Below are 22305 nucleotides of genomic sequence, written 5' to 3'. Positions count from 1 at the left end.
AAGGACAGGTTTGATTCCGTTGGATCAGATGGGATTGGCGTTTGGATGTGAAGGCAGCCCATTCTATAGAACATAATGATTTCATTTAATGTGCTGGCAGCTACTTATGTATTCCTCTTATTTTGGCAGAACTCTGGAACTACAGAGATTAATAAAGTTCACTAAAAGCTCGTAAGCCCCCTATTGCTGTGCATACCTATTAAGACACTACCCTAATAGTCTAAACCAAGTCAAATGCAATTCAAAAGTCAATATTTTACATACAGTAGTCCAAAAACATTTCTTTAACTGTGACATCACATTTTATTTAAATCATATCTCCATCAGTTGAACAATTGTTGAATGTCTGATCACATGGCGTGTTTCTGAGAGGCAAGTAATGTGCATTAAGCTTCCATTCCATTCCATAAAAAACAGTCATCACTGTAAATTCTTCATGACAATATTCAATAGTGGCTCAATATTACAGCTGCTTATTTTGAACAGTAAAATATTTGCTTTTAAGGAAAAGACACAGTGACAAATAAGTATTCTGCTCTTTCTTTCTCATAATTTCACACTAAGTGTGCCACATTTGAAGTATTTGTATAGGCAACTCTGATGCCACAACAGACAAAGAAATGATATTTGGGGTGGAGTGTTGTAGCACAGAAGCCTCCAGAGTGTTTCTTTTGCTCTTCCATGCAGAGCCCATTGTCAGATTTATACATCTGAAGATCAAGGCCACATGTTCAGATCAATTTTAAGTGGACGTTCAAGTTGTTAAGCATAGTGTAATTCATCAGTTCATCCACAGTCTTTCTGCATCCCAAAGGACCTCCATAACATCAGCATCACACCAAACTACTGTGTTCCTTGTTAAGTTAACGAATGTTCATGCTAAACAAATGGTCTTTGTGCCTCAACTGGATAGTTTTCTGTGGAGAGGGACATGAAGCAATGGGGACAGAGAGAGGTGACAACCTGCAGGTGAAGTCTACGGCCTCAGTTTGTAGGGCACAGGCTTAATCAGATGAGTTACACAGTATATGAACTACGTGATATATAAATGTAGCTTTTCAACGCCTTAGACTTTGTTTGCATTAGTATCAGCAGAGTGAAAAGGATCATCAAGTATACTAATGTGTAATAACTCCATGTTACAAATTTAGACGTGCATTGTGGTACATTTATGAATGAAGTTTAATTGATCAAAAGAAGTACTGCACACCCAAACATATAAGAAAATAACGTTATAGTGATGTTACAGTCAGGGTTATCTAGGGACATGAGACTTCATTACAGAAGGCTTAGTTATGCACTGTTTGAAAGGAGTCCAAATTTAGGAGTCTGAGAGGGTCTACCAATGACAGACAGCTGCATGATGTGGAATGTACAATGTGCAGTTACTCTGAGAATACTTGGAACAAAACAAGTCTGTTGCAAGTTCACTGACTTTCTATGTTCTATGATTACTGTTTTGATAACTTCAATCTCAACTAATTTGGAGCTGGATTTTCTCTGAATATTAATCATGTCTTTTCAGTTTGAAAGCTAATGGCAAAGGCAAGCCAAGCATTTAACTTTGGTGTGGCCAGCTTGGTGTTACACTGATTCACTCAAGACAAATCCACATCTCTGGTATTGAAACCTACTGGACCTGTGTCAACAGTTGTGCAGATTTGGAAACAGCACATCCAACAAACAGTACACATGTACTTTGGCCACGATAAAACAATCTGTAGAATCATTGTCATCATACTTGTTCACAGATCTGCTGGTTAGTCTGCCAGAAACAACACAATGACGCCTGAACCATTACAAAACGTTTTTAGAAATCTTAATACACCACCACTCAAAGGTTTGTACACATCTCACTGGACTGAAAGAGAAGGTGTGTCCAAACCTTTGACTGGCAGTGTATATTTTTCAGAGACTATTTATTCATTTCTAGGGCAGCTTAGAGCCAGAAAGAGGGAGGACAGAAAGAAGAGAGAGTTGGTTTTATTTGAGTCTACTTTGCTTTGTCAGTAGTAGTCAAGGAAGAGGCCTGAAAGGTAACCAAGGAAGCATCTGAAATCACCCACACACTACTCTCTATTCATTCTCTCTTATTTCCTCTGGCACTTTTGTTTTGGCCATGTCCCTGAATAGCTTTCACATCCGATTGGTTAAAACTCCAAACAGGCAGAAAGTGATCAAGCATTTTGCACGGTGGAGCCAAGTGTTTCTCCCAGCAGTCTGGTGATGATGTCAGAGTGCGTGGGGTGAAAGGTCAAGCCATCCACCTCCATGGCCAGGTGACCAGTTTTCCCACTACGTATTCCAAAACTCACCAGAGTTGAAAGGAAAGTCTCTTCCTGGTACACAGAAGGAGAAAGAGCATCTGTGTGAATGGCAGTGGCAGAAATATGCAACGTCCAAATTAGCATTCACTAGAAGTTCTGTTTCTGCAAACCTGACAAATAGCCAACATTCACTGTTCAAAGAGAATGGTATGGCATTAAGAAACTAGAGCAATAAGCTGAAAGAGGCTTAAAGACAACACTTCCCACACTAAACATTTTTGCTTGAAAAGACACAGATGAACTATTTTCATTTAATTGTATTTTTTGTGTGAATAAACAAAACTATGCATATACTTGGTTAGCATGTTATTCAAACTGAGTATGTCATTTGTGTGAAATCGGTTTTCTTTTTGAATTAACTTGTGTTGCTCTGTAGGTCATGTGGACCAGGCACATTCATCTGCATCAGTATGAAATTGTGAAGCATTCACCTCCTTCTGAGTCTGAATGAGAACAGACACAGATCACAAACGTGTGTGATATTTATGCACCATATATTGTTCAAAGTCTACAAGAAATTTGACTGAAAAAGGGGCCAGAGAGAAAAAAGGGCAACACTTAAATTTTCCTGTGGAATTTAGTGCATCCACTGAACAGAAAAAAAAAGATTAATATACAAGAAAGCAGAAGGAATTAAACTAAAAAGTGAAACTAGAAATGTGCTTGTGTGTCTGTTACCTTGTCCACAGATGGCAGGTTAGCAGTCCAGTCCTGCAGCTGCTCTTGTGGGGTCCCACGCACTGGCCCCAATCCTTTCTTTAAGTACCGCTGGTGTGAAGGGCATGTATAGAGGAGGTAGAGCCCACAGGCCACAGCATATCCTCCCCAGTTAGACACCCCTGCAGCAGGATGGGACATGAGTGAGAGTGGCTAAACGAGGTCTCCGTTTCATTTTTTTAACTAAGACGTAATCAAGGCAACTGAAATATTGTTGAAATTATAGTTATACGGGAACTTCCATAGTATCTGTGGAATGAAACGACGTACGCAGTCAGCTGAGGTAATGACTTAAACAGTCCAATTCTCACTTCGCTATTTTACCCTCATGTCTGTGTATTTGCATCACTGTGACATAGGCAATGTATCATTTCCTGGTCAGCATTTCCTTTTTGGTCTCACTTCTCTATTTTACACAAAGTAGCATGTGCTGACAGTTTAACAAAGATGTCATTGACACCAGCTTAGTTTCTATCTGATGTGTTTTCAGTGTATACAGTATGTGTATAGATGGAAGTTGAGTATCTATAACTGCAGAGGCAGTTTAACCACTTAGGTTACAACTGTATTTAATACCAATCTGTTCTGTGTGTGTGTGTATGTGTGTGCACGCCCACTGTAACAGTATAATCTACAGTGTTTGGTAGAGAATGTAAGTCCGTACCAGCAGTAATGGCATAGTCAGCAGGGACATCACAGGCTATAAGACTGCCATTAGGCATAAGGCTCTCCACCCTCTCCTTCAGTTTACCCATCCCCAGCTCATTACCACCGTCACCGATTCCTGCAGAAACACAATGTCTGCTCAGAGAAATGAACAGTATGGTGAACAGTGGACATATTCTTTATTTAGAAGACACAAACTGTGTCTGTCAAGACAGTTTGTACTTCCTGTATGTGAATGAAAATATATGCTTACAGAGCATACAGTGTTTGCGCTAACAGTTCTAATAACATGATTAGCAAGTATACCAAGATAGATAGACTTATTTAATACGCTAGTCCAGGAAGTGGAAAATGAAAATGCACCTGCTCTTTAATAGTAGTGTGTTGCTCCGTTTTAGCATTATATTACAGTACCACTAATAGACTCACAAATCACATTAAATCAATGCAGCAGGACAAAGCACACCATTTATGTCACTTATTCTGCTTCTTTGTCAAATGTTGCTATGCAATTCATGTTCTATAGCTTCCTCCGGAGTTACACCCCACAACCTGTATAGTTACTAAATGCTTGGCCTTTTTTCTTGGTCATTACATTGATTTACACAACAAGTCAAAAGTTTGGACACACCTTCTCATTCAATTCAATGAGAAGGTGTGTCCAAACCTTTGACTGGAAGTGTACATGTTTATTGAAGACATGCAGAAACATAATTTTATGGGCTACAGCATTATTAAATATATCCTTATGTGACGGTAGCATGTGAATGAATTCTTACTGGATGTCATATTTCTAACTAAAATACGGCTGGAGCATGTACATAAAGTTTCTCTCAGAAATGTATGTAGTGTTTTCATGTGATTGCCTAAAAAATATTAGAATTAAGTATTATTATTGTTATTGCAATATATACAATTTAAGTCATTCAACTGAAGCAGTAGAAAGAAAACATGCTGTTCGTACCTGTAGTCATAATTCCTGGAATATCCTTGGCAGCAATAAACAGATTATCAATGGGATCCACCAGATGTTTGATGTTTACTCCTCTCATGTTGTAATAATTTCCATCTCCAGCTCGTCCACTGCGCTCTATTGCCACAAGGTGGTCGTACCTGGTATACAGCATCAAAATCACATTGCTCTCACACTGCTGAAGCTGGGAAATACACCAAAGTGCTTCATAGGGAGATTATTATCTTCGTACAGAGTCCAAGACCACCAGTAAACATTTACAAATATCAGTGTATGAAATTAACACTTCATCATCGATAAGAATATTAGCTAAACAATTCCTGTGAAAAGTAAAATCTCAGTTGAATGCAGAATGGACTCAAATCTGCAAGTGTCCAGCTTCAGAGAAGCAAAACCCCCTCAGACCTAGATTCATCAGTAAACAGGACCTTTTCCATCATCCTCTTTTAAATGCTGCAAAGTCTTATTCGATTTCAAATGTTTGGTGTTGTTTTTCTTCCTGAGAAGTGGCTAGAACAAAACTTTATTCTTTCATAGGACCAACCCAAATTATGTAGTGTGTTAATACAGACGGCGAATTGTGTAGAAAGTATAAGAATACATATCATAAATCATCTGAATACGTAGTATATAGTAAAATGCTTTCTAGAAACCCCTTCTGCCACATAACTGATGCTTTTTTTAAATTTCAACACAATTTCTCCCACTCTATCTAAACAAATCTCACACCAAATTAGATTCATGTCCACAGCAATTCTGTGATGCAGATCACTGCAGGATGTTTAGCACCACGTGTGCACACGACAGCTTGTGGTTCTTCCATATGATTTGATTAAATACCTGTAGCCATCACATAGCAGCAGGATCAATATATTCAATCCCTTCTGTGAATTTAAATCCCAAATCAGCTAACCTGGGCTTGCTAGAGTCTCCATGGTGACACAGGAAGTGCAGTGCAGAGTCTGGGCCACTGTCTTCAAAAGTTACCAATGGGATTGCAGATTTCAGCACTCCTGAGGTAAATATACAGTATATATGACATTTAGATGTTGAAAACTGAAAAACAATTTCACATCCAGCATAAGGATGACAACTACAACATGTCATTTTAGTGTTTAGAGAATTAAAACTGTCCCCACCTGTCCTCACTGCTTCATCAATAATGGCCTGGTTCATCTCCAGGGCTCTCCTGTCTGTCAACATTGTCACCTGTTTCCCTAGAGACAGCAGCATGGTTGCCATGGCGATGGCTCCAGGTGGGCCGTCTGTCTCATCAGGAGGGCTAATGGGAAAGACAAAAAATAGACAAATAAATCGAGTTTTCAAAAGGATCAGTGTGATTTCTAAATCTGATGTTGTGAAGCTCCACAAAACAAGATATATACTGAATAATTAACTAAATAACAAAGTGTTTCAGAATCCTTTCTCAGAGTGATTCTGAAGAACTAGTTCTTACATTTGTGTCTTCCAGGCTGGATTATTGTAACTCATTACTGTCCGACTCCAAATAGCTCTTTAAAAAGCCTCCAACTGATTCAAAACGCTGCAGCAAAAGCACTGACAGGAAGTGGCAAGAGAGATCATATTACCCCATTTTTAGCTTCTCTTCACTGGCTCCCTTTAAAATCTAGAATTCAATTTAAAATCCTCCTGCTTACGTACAAGGCCCTGAAAGGCCTAGCTCCATCATATCTGAAATCTGAAATCTAATCAGCTATCAGGCTCCTCTCCTGTGGAACTAGCTCCCAGTTTGGGTTCAGGAGGCAGACACCGTCTCTACTTTTAAGGTCAGGCTTAAGACTTTCCTTTTTGACAAAATGTATAATCAGGGCGGGACTTAACCATACCTTAGTTATGCCCTGCAGGCCTAGGCTGCAGGGAGACGACGCACTGAGGACATGTCCTCTACTCTCTCTTCTCTGGCATGAAGTTCCTGTCCTCTAATCTCTTTATTTCCTATTATTAATCACTGTCCCCCCTGCCGCTGTATATCTGACCTGTGGAGCTCCAAACTACATCTGCAGTCATGGTCTCATCAACCTGCCAAGTCTTCATGGCCTCCTCCAGTTATACACTCCTGCCTGGATGAACAATTCTCCAACCTGCCCCTGATTCCTCTTATAATCTCAACTGTCACATAAGATCATCAGCTATATCTTGTATTATTAGATTCCAATAATGAACTGATTGAGTTAATGGGAGTGTTAATGTGTGGTGTACATGCCCTCGTATATCAAGAATGTACCTGTGCATATAGTGTGTGGGGAAGCCAGTTGTTATGGCAACAGAGGAGGCGTGGGACAGGGCCAGACAGGAGCGAAGAAGTTCGTCCTGAACAAATAAAGCTTTGATCCCCCGTTGACCTGGTGACAGAAATTGACAAACTCACATACACCTCCTGCCAAATTGCCAGTGATCTCAAATGAAGCAAAGCACTTAGCGACTTTGCAGAAGTGACATAGCCATGAACTCTTTGTCACCTTTCCATTTCTGATAATGACTAGCTTATTAGGGGGATGCTCCTTTTTTGTTGTACAAAAATTACCTTCACCTCTATCATTTTTCATATATTAGATGCAGATTCTTTGGCTCTTAATATACTGGTTAGCATAGGCTTATTATGTATACAGCACAGTGGTATTTAATAATACATTGTATAGTAGTATAAGCAGTGCTTTTGTTAATGAATTCATTACTTGTATGGTAATGAAATATAATACAAGCAGGGCTCGACATTAACTCTTTTGTTCACCAGCCACTGTGGCTAGTTGAAAATTGTGGTTTCTTAACACAAATTAAGAGCCGCTTAGAACACGGCTTATTATTCATCAATAATGTGACTCAAAATAATGATTTAAAGAGATTTTATTCGTGTAAAATTAACTTCCTAGTTATTTCTACCTCTCTTACCTGTTCTGGGGGAGGTTCATTATTTCAGATGCCGTTTGAGAAAAGTACAATTAAAAAATGTATATAAAGTTCAGCCTGCCAAAGTGGCTACTGGGAGTGGCTGTGTTAACCGACACTGCTGAAATTCACCCGCATTTGGCGGGTTGGCGGGTGTTAATGTCAAGCCCTGCATACAAGTGAATGCAACTTAGTGATGAAGCAATTTCCCCATGCGCTAATTCACCTGTGTGCTTCCATTAACGATCGTGTAACAGAACATTTGATTTGTTTTATTGAAAAAAATCTGAACAAAAATCTCTGCCCCTCAGAGATCAGTCTTTATTGGGAGTAGAACAAAACTTGTTTTTAAGCTGAAGCCTCTACGGTGATATAGTCTGACAGGCGGTTGAGCGACAAAATCAGAATGTAACAGGCAGACACATCAACAAAAACCCGAAAAACCCGGGTCGACGTGGCATTCCTGTTCACATGGAGGCCGCGTGTAGCTGAGCTGAGCTGATAAAATCCTGTGTGTAGTGTGAAAGTTATCCTGCACAGAAAGGTATGACCTGATTCTGCAGCTCTACAGTAATGCAGCTTTTAATTAACTGTTCTGGTTTAAAAATCACCAGTTTACAGTTTTCGTGTTCCTGCTATAATCTCAGCTAGATTGATGACATTTACATGCATGTTTACCTGGGTCCTCTCCAATTATCGTCTCCAGTTTTCTGACCCTTGCCACTGCCGCCTGAGATACCACGCTGTACAACAAGGGTTTGTGGGATACCTGGAAGCAGAGGGGAGTAAGCTCAGGATTGGTTTTGGTGCATGGAGGATCCATGCTCTCGGAGGGTGGAGTTATGGAGGAAGAAGGAGAATCTGGGATGTCGGTCAGGAACATACATCCTGGTGAGTGACTGAATGCCAACGAAGGCTCTGAAAGATAACACAACTTGATGTAAGTCAATTGACTGTTTTAGACATTTTAACTAATCAAACTTGAGTCGTTTTACTGTTTGAGAGGAGTCTGTCATCCTGATCATTTACTATAAACTATCTAGTTGTTATAATGGTTACGATGCAAGTATAGCTTTAGTCAATCATATTGCTCACTGCTGCTGAGTATTGCCTCTATAGCAGTCACGCCACAGGCCCAGAAGACCGTCACATCACCAGGCTGAACGTCCACCTGCTCCCCATAGTCTGGTCTAGAAAGGTCCTCAATACCAATGAGAGCTGCACACAGAATGAAAAAAACTCACGGCGATTACTTATAGGATGGTCTTTTCATATACTGGTGACTTAAGTCTACGGTGTTGTATACAATGTGTATACCTGGGTCTCCTATGTGTATAGGGGCTCCATGTGCAAGTGGGTTGAGATGAGTAACCCTGGTTGCTGCATCCAGCATGTCAACTGGAACAGGACGCATAGTGACCACTAGAGGGCAGCTGAATATTCCAGCAGGAATACAGCTAACTCCAGTCTTAACATACACACAGATAAAAAAAAAATCACATGTGCTGTGCAGACAAAAGAGACAAAGATTGCCAATCCGGAGACATAAACTGAGCTCTGCTGCCCAAGAGATCACTGACTGTTCACACCACAGGTTATATATACAAACAGTCCACATCAAGCTATCACAATAATCAGGTACATTTCTATTGCTGCATGCAGTATGCAGTATACTGCTAACTGACATCATCCTGCATGTCCTGAAACAACTATGTTAAACAGTTAGTAGTGAAGTAGTTCAAGATTTATATATGGATCATACCCTATACATGCTGACATTTTTGCCTTGTTCTACATTCCTGACAGGAACTCCGGCCTTCTTCAGTTTGCCTTCAAAGCCGAAACTGCAGCCCAGGTAGAAAGACACCATGTTTAAACATGGGTCATAATGCACAGCCTGCTGCTCTGGTGCAGCCCTAGAGCAAAAGAATAAGAGAAGATGGTAGGCTCACAAAGTCAAAATGGATATTTTCTTTAATTTGTTTTAATTGAAACTCATTAATTTCAATCATCTACTTCTACACTCAAATGTGTCTAGAATTTATGCTTTGACCCTCACAAATGTTGCTGCTGCTTTGTGGATGCACAAATGACAAAATAAAGATGTCACAACATTTAATGCTACAGGCCATTAAACACAATTGACAGGTTTGGTACTAAGGCAGAACCCCACTAAAGACCTTTGTTGTGTTACTTTACCTTATAGTTGTTTCCAGCTATTTCTTTCAAAAAACAAACAAACAAACAAAAAAAAATACTTTGCTGGAAGATACTGTAAGAACATGTTAAGTGCATGAAGAATTTCAAAATCCTATGGTGAGTTAAAAGCAGTTAACGATGTCCATCATTCCACTTGTTAACTTTATGTATGGATGTTGAAACTGAGAATAGATTACTAAATACTATCTTGTGCAACAAACTTATTGGACTAATCAAATCACACTAAAATCTGTTGGGACCCAAAGTTAGAGTGCAAACAAACCTAAACTATTTTGGTAATTACACTAGACATTTTTCAGACAATGTGCAATCATCCATGCTACAGACACATTTTGGAAGGCTTAGCTTGCATATAGCATAAAATATTTGCACCAGGAAAACAAGACTCTTTACAAACACAGTAAGCTATTCCATTGAGTTATCATAATGGAGGTGTACATATCTTTCTGTGTGAACTGCATCAAACAGCTTTAGTCAGTGATCTGTCAGCATGTGTTAATGTACCTTGGTTGACTTCTATAATCCTGTAGACTGGAGACAGTTTTCACCAGGCGGCCTTCCTCATACACACAGTACTGAGAGATGTCTGTCCTGAAGACACACATAACACAAACACGTTCAGTTTGAACAAGGACGCAAGGAGAATGCAGACTGAAGTGTGACTGATACATGAATGAATAAAATCCATACACTCTTTTTACTAAATGTAGTTTGAGTACTATTCTAAATACCATCTATGATGTTCAGAGGTTTAATCTGAAAGTAAATAAATAGAAAACATTGATGTTTTGGTCAATTGTGTATCCCTAACTCATTCTGAAAGGTTACATGGCTATGAATGCTTTCTAGACTTGAATAAACACAATTTGAAAATAGCTTTGCCAATGTTGATACCATAGTTTTAAAAAGTAAATATAAATTGTGACTGTTAATCTATGAATAGAAATGTTATCTCCATTTCTTTTCATAATAACTTGTTTATTAATAATATAACAACCACCCCAGTCTCCAGCTTCTCAAGAGCTTTCTTTTCTTGTCTTAACTAAGCATTGTGGTAGTTTTGGGGACAGCCCTTAATCAAGAAGAGAAAACATCCCTGAACTGCTGTTGCATAGGAAAATTGTGGCAAAAATATTCAAGTCAGCATTTCAACTAGAAATTTCTGTGATGTGTTGGTGTCCTCCAGCTGAAGAATCTCCTGGGCAGAGTAACTGTGGCCCTTTTATCTGCATAGAGTAGTGTGCTGAAAGGCACCTCATATATCAATGTCAACCTGATATATTAAAAGTGATCCATACCACACATGCTCAGATCACGTGTGACAACTGAAGAACTCAAACACTCAGGGATGCATATAAGATCACCTTATCATCATTTGGACAATGAATGGAACCAGATTTACCTCTGTGCTTCATGAATTAAATTAAAGAGAAACTTTTTTTTAGCTAATAAATAAATAAATAACCACATCAAAATGCCCTGATGAATGGGTGCTGCATACATGTGTACTACCTTATGTCAGCAGATCTAGCCAGAGGTGGACAGGAGATCTCTCCAAACTGGCTGCGATAAAGGAGCGGCAAGGGCGCTGGATTACTGCGACAGAAGTCTTCAAAGTCATCAGCTAGATGACCGGGCAGGACGACAACATTAGCCTGCTGATAACCTGACAAACAGACACACATTTTAAACATATCAGCATAGACAAAAACAACAGTTATCATAAAGCAGAAGTATGTGTCTTTCTTTGTCACATTTGAAACTGTCAATTGTCTTTCATGTTAAAATATGGACTGGTTGCTTGTCATAGCCACTCTCAATTCATATCAGAATATGAGTGATTCTGAGACGTTACAACCGATGCCACTGGATAATCCTACAACTAATAGAAGACATGAAATCATATTCAACTCTATGGACTCAGATGAGGTGTTTGGCTATGTCGCTGTTACTATTTTGTCCATCACCACATGAAGCCTGCTCAAATGGTATGTCTGACGTTTTATGCCGACGTCGCATAAAATTGTGACCGAGGTAAATTGGGCTAGCCTCCAGGTTAAAGGGGCCAGATAATACTTGTAGATTTGCAGCATTTCTAAGACATAATATACTGTAACTGAGAAACGGTGAAAAATTGTCACAGTTAGATGGAAAGGATTTCAGAATCAAAGTTCCCCCAGGTTCAGAAAACACAATATACAAAACACTAACAACAATAATCTCTTATCTCATCCTGTTTCTTGTCTGTCTCTGAGTTCCTGACACATCTTAACACATTTGATCAGGTCCTAACCAGGTCCGAACACATTCCTAACGAGATCAAAGTGTTTCAAGCGAGGTCCGAACAGCATGCAGGTCACGTCATGTAGGAGGGGGCGAGGTTATTTCTTTAGAGTGTCGGCCATGTTTTTCACCGCACAGACTTGACCAAGCACGGAAAAAAGGTTTGGAAACTTGATTAATACTCATAAGAACAACGCCATGTATAAGCCGAATGTTAAACTGTGTGACAAACAATACACCCTGGCCCACGGGATGAATTTGCAAAGTGCAAAAATTACACTGAAGACATTAACTGCAAAATTTCCAACGAAATGTATTACTTCCTTTCACACAATTTTAGTAAGAGCTGTGGGCATAACACAACATTGAGACATACAGATATTGCACTTCTTTTTCTTAAGAAACATCTAGTTGTTCAAAGATTTTGTAATAGTGCAGGGCATTAAATATAAACACTTTTATAATGTACTTCTTTGTGCTAAAACAAAGGGAAACATTCGAAGTTGTCATTATTTGAAGGTCTGGCCCCCTTGAGATCATGTTGTTCTGTACGTGGCCCCTGAAGTAACATGAGTTTGACACCCCTGCTCTTCACAAAGTTAACTCACTGACCAATATTTTATAATGTTCTCCAGGAAAGTCATCTACCCATGGAGATTTGTTATTTTTCAGTCTGAGAATACTTTTTGATTTCTTCTTCTGTAATTGAACGTGTCAATTTATTTGACTCATCTACTGTTAATCTTAAACTAATTCAACTTGCTGAGATAATGTTTGTTTTTTTTAACCTGGACGAGATAGCAATAATGTTACCCCTCACTATTTTGGCTGCCTCCCAGAGAGTAGAAGGGGAGAGTGGGTTATTATCATTAGATTTCAAATAGTCTGTTAAGTTTTTACATATTTCTTGTTGAATTGCTTCATCGTTTAATAATGATACCTTAAGTCTCTAGTATTTAACTGCTTATTTGGTCCTACCTGAATCTTTGGGTGACAGGAGCATGGTCTGATATAGTAATAGGTTCTATATTACATTGATCAGCTCTGTAAATATATGTTCCTGATTTCAAAAATATGTTGACGTCTCCACCTGTTAAAATAGTTCTCACTGCTTTGTCTGCTAATAGAGATGCTGTCATCTTGAAAAAAAGTTTGGACAATCCTCATTCGGGGCATATAAATTAACTAGAGTAATTTTAGTTCTTATCACCATCACATATCAACCCTCCTTATCCACAATTGTTTTTTGGTTGTTAAAATAAACTGATTTATTTAGCAGAATGGCAACGCCTCTTTTCCTCACGTTTTTGAAGGAGGAGCTATATATCTGATCCACCCATTCTCTCCTAAATTCATTTTCTGACAAATGAGTCTCTTGTATTATTGCTACAGAGCAGTGTAGTTTTTTTCTCTTAATTGGACTTATTATACCCTTTACATTATAATTGATACAATTTAAACTATCCAGCTAGCACCGCCGGGTCTCTCCCTCGACTCTCTCCCGCGGTGCTCCATCTGTAGCGGGACAACTCGCTCTCCATCTGCTCCCTCTCATCCACCCGGACCTGAATCCCGACCTCCCGTAGCACCGGCAGAGCCTGTGTTAGCGTAGAGTAGGTCTTTTCACCATCATCAGTGGAGATTCTTAGCTGTGCTGTGTAGATGCATTTGGCGTTGGCGTTTTTCTGTAACTTCAGCTGTTTGATTACATCTCGCACCTGGGCTTTCTTTTTTGTTACTCCGGGGAGTAATCATGATCGAAGAATGTCGGCTCTGCTTTGTAGAGGATCCGTCTTTGGCTCCAGGCTTGTCTTAGAATAGCGTCCTTCATGGAGTAGTCCAGTCCGGAGTAGACGCAGAGCTGCTAGTGCTAGCATCTGCCGCACCATTCGCAGTCTGCTTCAAAATTTCATATTTGTCCTTCGTGTTCTCCTGTTTCGAGCTTTTGCCTCTCAAAGAAGTTGCCATGTCGAGTTTGTGTAAGGTTGCCGATGTTTAGGTAGTTTTGTTAGGAAATTTACAGTTAAACGGACGGAGCTCAGTTTTGGCGTCACCGTTAGTCCCACTTATGCCATTTTAATTATAAATTTAAATCCATTACCATCTTGTATTGATAAGTTTCAATTAGATACAGTGCCCTAATAACTCACAACTATGCCACATATGACTGAGAGTGGTGACCCACGGGCTCTTACCGTAAGCTAAGCCAGTTGTGGTGCTTATTCTGGAATCTTTCTGCCTGATCAACAGCCTCAGTTGAGCAGGACTCAGAGAAGTTAGATCAGCTGTCTGCTGCATTTCAGAACCCAGACTTCTGTATACTACTCCAAATACAACTAGTTTTGTCTTCTCAAATGAGACTACTTTCTGTGGTTAGACTACAACTTCATCCCTTATCTAAGGTAGAGTCATATATTTACAACTACCACATGTATTGTGGTAGTTGTTATGGTGCACTAGGGTTAATGTTTGAGAGAAGATGAGTTAGATGTGGTTAATCTTTGAAAAACTGAGCATTTCAGTTTTGGTGACCGTTTCTGTGTCCACCAGTACTTCCTTTTTTTGCAAACCGTTGTTTTTGATGTGGGATATTTTTAGTGTTTTGAGTAGCTTTTTTTTTACTCTTGTAAGAGTTTTTCTCATCAACTCTGTTGTCTTCATGTTTAAAAGATAAGTATAAATGTTGGCTAAACTCCCCACGCCTTGCCTGGCCAAAAAGCTACACCTGCCGGTCAGTCATTAACTTACTTAGCACACCTGAATGTGAGGACGATCAACATGACATAGACATTTCTGTGAAATGCTGCACTGCATGTGCACTTGAAGCCAATAATCAGTTAACCGATAATTACTCCTCTAAATTCTCTTGTCCTGTCAACATTTCCGTTAAGTTTACAGAAAATACTTAACTTTTGGGATGCACTGTAAATGACTGTTACTAGTGTTTCTTGTTTTACTGCTCTCTGTGTTTATGTTTAACTGGCTGCATCTAGTTAACCTCTCCACAAACACATTCACACAGGCTGAAATACCAATCTGGATTCAACATTCATACGGTTGCTAATTTGAATTAGGTATATGTGACACATAACATAGTTGCATAGTTGACTGTTGCCTTTACACTAAGTTCCATGTTTAAGAGGCAGGTTTTGTGAGGCAGTTTGACGTCAAGAGGAGGAGGAGGGAAGATAGGAGACAGAATAAAACAGCACTCTGCTGCTGCCCTGTGTCTCAACAATGGTACTGCTTTGTGAACTGCTAAATTGATATAACACTATAAACATGGTGGATAAACACAGTATCCCCTACAGCAGGCATGTCAAACTCAGTTAGGCTCTGGGGCCGGATCCAGACTTTCTGTTCTCAGGTGGGCCGGATCAGCAAAAGAATGTCAACTCCAAATATTTAGCTTTGTTTTTCAGTACTATGCTTTATCATTCAGCCTACATTTGTAGCCTACCCTACATATTATAATCACGGATGACAAGGGATCTTTTCTAAGCACAACACATTTATTCAAAAACAATGGGAAAAAAAATATTTTTCATGTTTGGCCGTGAATGTGTTCACAACTGGTTTATTTTAACAGTTGAGTGAATGCAGTTTTACACCTGAACCAACTCACCACACTAAACAAACTCAAGTGGGAGCTATAAAAAATATATTTTCGCCTTAATTGTCATACTGCTTTGAAATAAATAAAAAAAGAAATACAAAATAAAATAAAATAAAATAAAAAAATGATAGCAGTGCATGGGCAATAAGATTAGACTACATCAGATCAAACTACTATGCTGGGCCTACTGAAGCTGAGAATATACTGCACAATATTAATTGTCTTTAATATGACATATTTGTCTTTATGATGAGTGGCGCCGAATATTAAACTCTTTGAACACTGCAACTTGCTGATTACATACCAAGCACACTGGTTTTGCATTCACTTCTGTGAATAAATACTTCTCGGTCCATTTCTCCTGGAAAACTCTGCACTCCGTGTCCACTCTTCTTTTTTTTGACAGTGCCATTTTGGGAAGGGTGTGTTGACCGATAACTTGTTTAGTAGTGGTGAATGGTGAAGCAAGATTGCCGGTTTATTTTTACTTGGACACATCACGTTGCGAATGTTTATTTCCTGTGACTAACTCGTGTCAGTGCCGCATGCTTGACGTGAGCGCTTTTACACATTTACTGCCCTCTAGCGGCCGGAGGGAGCATTTGGTTTGTATTTATTTTAAAAAATCACAACTTTTAATAGAAATTAGCTAGAGACTCGCTTCTTTTTTTGACATACTCAGAAATTTATGCCGGGCCGGATTAAATGACCCAACGGGCAGGGTCCGGCCCGCGGGCCGTATGTTTGACATGCCTGCCCTACAGAAAGCACTGTTCCTTTACAGAAAGTTATTTTCATTCATTTTTGATTTCTCAAACATCCAGAATTCTGTGTTTGATACTATCCACCTGTTTACTATTTGTATAAGTGTATAGTGTAACTGCATAGTATATTATTGCATAACATCATCATCCTGTTAATTTACAATTACTGAATATCTTTTAAATTAGTTGAAATGTTTTTCTCAATCAAGTTTCAAACTAGTAAATTTGCTTTAGAAAAGGCATGTCTATGTGCTTCTCCATCCCTGATAATAACACACACATAGAAAAGCAGAAAGTGAATATATGTGTGTGTGTTTCACCTTTGTTCATGGCAGAGCTGGAGATACTCCTGAAGTATACAACGGAACATCTGGCCGCCCGCGCAGCAGACAGCATTCTTGACCTTAACATGAGCACACGTACAACAAACACATAAAAAAGCAATTTGCAAAATTTGTTTTTAATTTATACTTAACTTGATGGTGACAAAGCTACTGTTGTAAACTGTGGATATTAAAACTTGAATGAAAATGTGTCTAATAGGCTGTTTTTATGTGAGTGATTATGCAGTTGTTCATCTCTCCCTCTCTCCTTGCATAAACCAACAGTCTTCAAACTGGGGTCCCCGTGCAAAAGCTTGACGGTCCGTAAAATAATTTGTAAATAATTTGTAATAAAGTTATGCTCTATCATTAAAAAAGTGTATAGTTACATGTGGGGACCGCTGCACCAATAAAACATTAAACCAATTGCTTCCTCCTACATTAGCTTTGGCTGAATAAAAAGTCTGATATGATTGTGACACCGCGTAAATCTGTCACGCGTCACTCTCCTGTATGTCGCTTTACTCATGAGCCATTTGCCGCACAGCTCCTGCACTGCTCAGCATTTCTTTGTTGTGTCAATGGACAAATATTTAAATACATTCACTTCAAGTAATGCTACGCCCAAAAAAGCTAAACTGAGAAAATATGACAAGTTTGGACTTATTGAAAACAGTGAGGGAAGACCAAAATGTGTTGTGTGTCTTCAGGTGCTAGCAAATGAAGCCCTGAAGCCAGTCAAGCTAAAACGGCATCTCATTACAAAGCACCCAGAGTGTAAGAACAAAACTAAAGATTTTTATTCCTCACAAAAGGGTGGGGAATGTTGTTGTTAATTTTTCTGCCAATAATTTGTGTAGGGGAAATAAATTATGTTAAAGCTGGAGCACTTAAGTATGCCTTAAAACAGTTTTGAAATTAACTGATTCGTTTTGACTGTGCCAGTTTTGATACTGTTCATTTTCTGAAAGCTTCAACACCTATAACTTGAAAATGATAAATGTTGTGAAGACAAAATGTCATTTGAATAAAATTACTCCGTGTGTAAAGTGAAATGATGTTGGAATCAAAAATAGTACTAAACATATGTTTAATTGGCGTGAGGATTATGAGGGGGTCCTCGAAAGTTTTCTCCCTTTTAAGTGGTCTCCGGCTCCAAAAATTTTGAGAACCCCTGGCATAAACAATAGACCATGAGGTTCTGAAAACACCAGTGCAAATGAATATCTGGTGGTGGAGACTTCCGCTTGCTGTGACGTCACGTGCATATCCTCTATAATAGTACTGACATTGACTGCGTGTGGTTCTGCAGCAGTAGGCTGTTTATTTGTGTTTTTGTGTTATTTGGTTTCTTCAGGTAAGTGTTGCACGTGTCCGAGTTAAAATCCATCCATGCCAACACTGCCACGTTAGCTTAGCATAATGACATATTCCCAGCACATCTAGTACAAATAATGAGCGACGATGTTATCAACAAGACTTAAAAATCGTTAAATTAGAGGCGTCAGTATTTACCAAGTCTCTCCAGTCACTACGCAGTTTATACGAAGCAGCTAGAGAAAATAACACGACTCGCCAGCTTGTAACTCCTTCACACTGTTGCTTTCATACCTGTCAGAAATACTTCAATGTCTTTAAACCCCCGAAGCAGTTCAAAGAGCGGCCAAGACCATTAACTGTGTATACTACAGAAGACGGGACACGGCAGAGGCGTCACACTTCCGCTCAGACTTCAGAATAAATGTCTTTCAAACCTGAACCAGTTTCCTAATCCTCCTCTGTTTCAAAGAGGACCCGCGGACTCGTCCAAGTTTATAAAACTCAAATTAGTCTCCATAAAGATGGACAGATGCCAAATTTAATTGTGATTAATTGGGTAATTAATTGCGGTACAAGAGTAAAATTTCACACATGTACATGAAATTGAATTAGAGCTATCCTGGATAATATACTGCATGGGCAAAAAAAAAAAAAGCTGGCAACAAGTTATTTTACCCCAGCTAGTGCAACAAGCTTCTCATTTCTGTAATTTTCTATCATTTCTAACAACTATGTGGAAAGACATATCCCGTGGTGTGGTCATGGAAAAGATGTTAATTAGAAACAACTAAAATTGGGTTAAGAATTGTCCAGCGCATTATTAAAACTGGAACCATCATGATGGAACATCGAGGAAAGCAGAGAGGCAGATGAGGTAATGCTCCCATCATAGCCTAGTGTCATGAGCCTGTGGGGGCAGTGTTATGATCTGGTGTTGTTGCAGTTACTCAGGTCTAGGTTCAGCAATATTATGCCCAAAGAATGAGGTCACCTGAATATACTGAATGACCAGATTATTCCATCAAGGGATTTTTTCTTCCCTAATGCCACATTCATATCACAAGATGAGAATACCAGAATCATGGGGCTCGAGTGGTGAAAGAGTGGTTCAGGGAGTATGAGATATCATTTTCACACATGGATTGCCTGCCACAGAGACCAGACATTAACCCCATTGACAATCTTTGGGATGTGCTGGAGAAGGCTTTGAACAGTGGTCAGACTCTCCCATCATCAGTGCAAGATCTTGGGAAAACATCTTGTGACACTGATGCATTGAAACAATGCCACAGTGAAGGCTGCTGTAATCAAAGCTAAATGCTGTCAAAGGAAATATTAGAGTGTAACCATTTTTTATTTTTTTTTGGCCATGCAGTGTATTATCATACCACAAATCCAGGATCTCCAGAATAGTGTAACCTACTAATTGCACAAACCAGATAAACAGTGGGTTAATTAAAGAGCTCTGAGTGTATGTGTGAACTTCAGACTATTATTTAAGTGCATGTGGCATTTCCTTACATAAAGGGAATTTGGCCGATCTCAAGGAATTTTCCTTTGCCTAGATGAGACGGACCTCCTCTAAGCTGTATCTCACAATTTGGTAGTAAATATGTCCCAGAACCTGAATTACATCAGTACATTCATAAAGCACGGTACACATGAAGCTGAGAGAAATGACACAGAATGAAACCCAACCAGATTAAAAAAAAAAAAAAAAAACATGAGAGAAGAAAAGTGCATGCACTCCATAAGAAAATGACCTTTTAATTAAAGAAGAAGCTTGGAACATCATTGTCTTTCAAGGAGCCTGAACTAATCCTCACAGAAACTTTATTCCTACTGCACATCAGCATGTTAGCATATAGACGATAATATTCAACAATTTGCAAAGCTGCAAGGACAATCAATGGGCAGTGAGCCGAGGGCCTGTCTGCACAAAGGACATGTCTGTGTGTTTTTTGAGATGTTTACCAAAACTCGTTCAATAGTTCACGGACTGATCCTGTCAGCCAGTGAGACATGGTTAATGATACACTTTGAACAGACCATATAACTCTGAACATTATTTCTCCCCAGGAGATGCACAGGATGTGAGTGAACGTAGCGTGTGAGCACATAATTTCACAAACAGTTAACAAAGACTGAGAATTTATTTATTTTTATTATTTCAATCTGTTTTTAAACACAACATAGAAGCGTGACTTTCGCTCACCACACAATAATTGTTTTCTCCCAAATATTTTGAAGTCGCACAGATTACACATGTGACTAAAAGTTACTAGAACTACATTATGAGTGGATTGGATAAGGACGCACTAAAGGGGCTCGCTCTACCGCACACTACTAAGTGAAGGGAAACTGACAGAGTTATAATCACATTTAAGTCCTTGATGACAGGTTATATGATTATTTATCTAAACTGATATGCTGGCCGCTTTATACTGAATTTGTCGACATTATTTTATGATTTTTATTTTTTTTTTAATAAAACAATATCAAACTATTTAGGGGGGCTTAAGTATTTGGGGGGGGGGGGGGGTAGTTTTGATACAGAAAATACATACCAACTTTATCTAGACAAAGGTGTTGTCCCGAAGGTTCCACAAACAGGTGTATTGCACCCGCTGAAGAAAGAAAATATAAAACAAAAAAGGTGTTAAAACTTTCATATCATACTGATCTTGCAGTGCATGTAATCCTGACTGCTGGTCAATCCCTGCATGTAGTTGGCTTAACTGCATAAAAAAAACAAAAATATTAATAAAAAAGTCCTTCTCACTTGTCACATTACAGTGAAAGGGACTAAATTTAGCTAACCTCTAACTCACCAACTCACCACTAATTTCTTGAAATGGTTTTCACTTTTCACAGAGAGCAGGACTAGTCTAGAACCATTCACTTTAAAAATAATTAAATAAATAGAAGAACATTATTCATTTTACAAACCTGAAAAAGCATCTGGAGGACTGGCTGATGCTTCCAGCAGCGACTGCCTCACAACGTGGCATTGGCAACTAGCTGTGGCATTTCCGCTGGCATCCCCAGGTGCTGTGGCCGATGCCACTGCCACGGCCACAGCCCATGCCACAGCCCATGCCACGGCCCATGCCATTGTTTAGGGGAGATTGCACTGCCTCTGCTATCGGGATTTTAGTATTGTTTTTCAAGGATTTCTTGATTAACCATCAACCAGGGACCACCTTAATTCTACTGACAATAATATTACCTGGGACCAAAAATCCTCTTGAAATTGCTTTAAAAACCACAGATTAATATTTGTTCTGCTATTTTCGTACAATTCTCTTAAACCGCTTCTGCCCTGTCCATACATTTTTATCATAATTTTGAGGCACTGAAGACTATATGTCAATGAAATTTCATTGGTTTGTGCATGTATGAGTGAGTGACTGTTGTTTACCAGATGTTGCTTTTTCCCATTATGGGCATATGCATGAAATACTTGTCACTTCTTGTTGAAAAGTAAAAACACTGAAGTAAATCTATTCCCACTTTTCCGCAGAAATAGTTTTTCGCAACACTATCAAATACAATCATCAATCATACAGAATAAAACTAAACAGTTGTAACTGTCTGTACGAGGATCAATCACACTTCAATCACAATCACAAAAACTATAGCTTCAGTAAATGAAGTTAATCCACACACCATGCGTAACAATAACATGAAAATAAGCTCTTTTTAATTGAAGATGAATTTGTTTACCACTAATCCTATCTGTGCCTGCAATGCGTACAGTTTCTCCCCACCCTGACACCAGATGTAAAAATGAGAGAGGAATAACTGGCAGAGGCTGTACTATAGTATGCCATGCTATATATATATAGCACTCAACCACTCTACTTTGTACATCCACAGGACTGACAGAGGACGTTGTGTGGACATTTTTTGTTCTATGTGCCAGTTGTCGTTTCAAAAACCAGTTGCAAATTCAAAGATTACCTCTGCTGTTTTTGTATTTTGAGTTACCGTGTTGTTTCACTGACCTATATCTAGAGCAGTTTCTGGTTCCACTTCAACACCCAGGTGTACTTTTATATTATTGAATATTTTGAATTGAATTGAAAATTCTATATACATTGTTGTACATTGTAATAGACTTAGATTTTAATGATCCATGAGGGAAATTACTTTGTCACCGTAACTTTGTAGCACATAAAAGTAAACA

General features: G+C 39.0%; 1 protein-coding gene across 3 annotated transcripts; it reads right to left on the bottom strand.

The window, feature by feature from the left end:
* Nucleotides 1-283: 283 nt before the first annotated feature.
* Nucleotides 284-18523, bottom strand: dglucy (D-glutamate cyclase). 3 transcript variants are annotated; one of them, XM_047610150.1, is made up of 15 exons: nucleotides 18408-18523; nucleotides 16794-16876; nucleotides 11323-11476; nucleotides 10315-10401; nucleotides 9353-9506; nucleotides 8908-9058; nucleotides 8686-8808; nucleotides 8269-8508; nucleotides 6929-7046; nucleotides 5823-5965; nucleotides 5597-5696; nucleotides 4675-4823; nucleotides 3709-3828; nucleotides 3006-3166; nucleotides 284-2339 (listed from the first exon to the last, which is right to left on the bottom strand). In XM_047610150.1, exons 2-15 carry the CDS (start codon nucleotides 16867-16869, stop codon nucleotides 2178-2180), a joined length of 1938 nt encoding a protein of 645 aa, XP_047466106.1. In that variant the 5' UTR covers nucleotides 16870-16876; nucleotides 18408-18523; the 3' UTR covers nucleotides 284-2177. The 3 variants fall into 3 exon arrangements, with proteins under 3 accessions (XP_047466106.1, XP_047466107.1, XP_047466105.1); XM_047610151.1 differs by having other exon boundaries at nucleotides 18312-18458; XM_047610149.1 differs by lacking the exons at nucleotides 16794-16876; nucleotides 18408-18523 and adding an exon at nucleotides 14289-14592.
* Nucleotides 18524-22305: the final 3782 nt, after the last annotated feature.

The sequence above is a fragment of the Mugil cephalus genome, chromosome 17, assembly GCF_022458985.1.
Source record: "Mugil cephalus isolate CIBA_MC_2020 chromosome 17, CIBA_Mcephalus_1.1, whole genome shotgun sequence".
Lineage (NCBI taxonomy): Eukaryota > Metazoa > Chordata > Actinopteri > Mugiliformes > Mugilidae > Mugil > Mugil cephalus.
The sequence above is the reverse complement of the archived record's forward strand: the minus strand, read 5'-3'. Positions and strand labels throughout refer to the sequence as shown.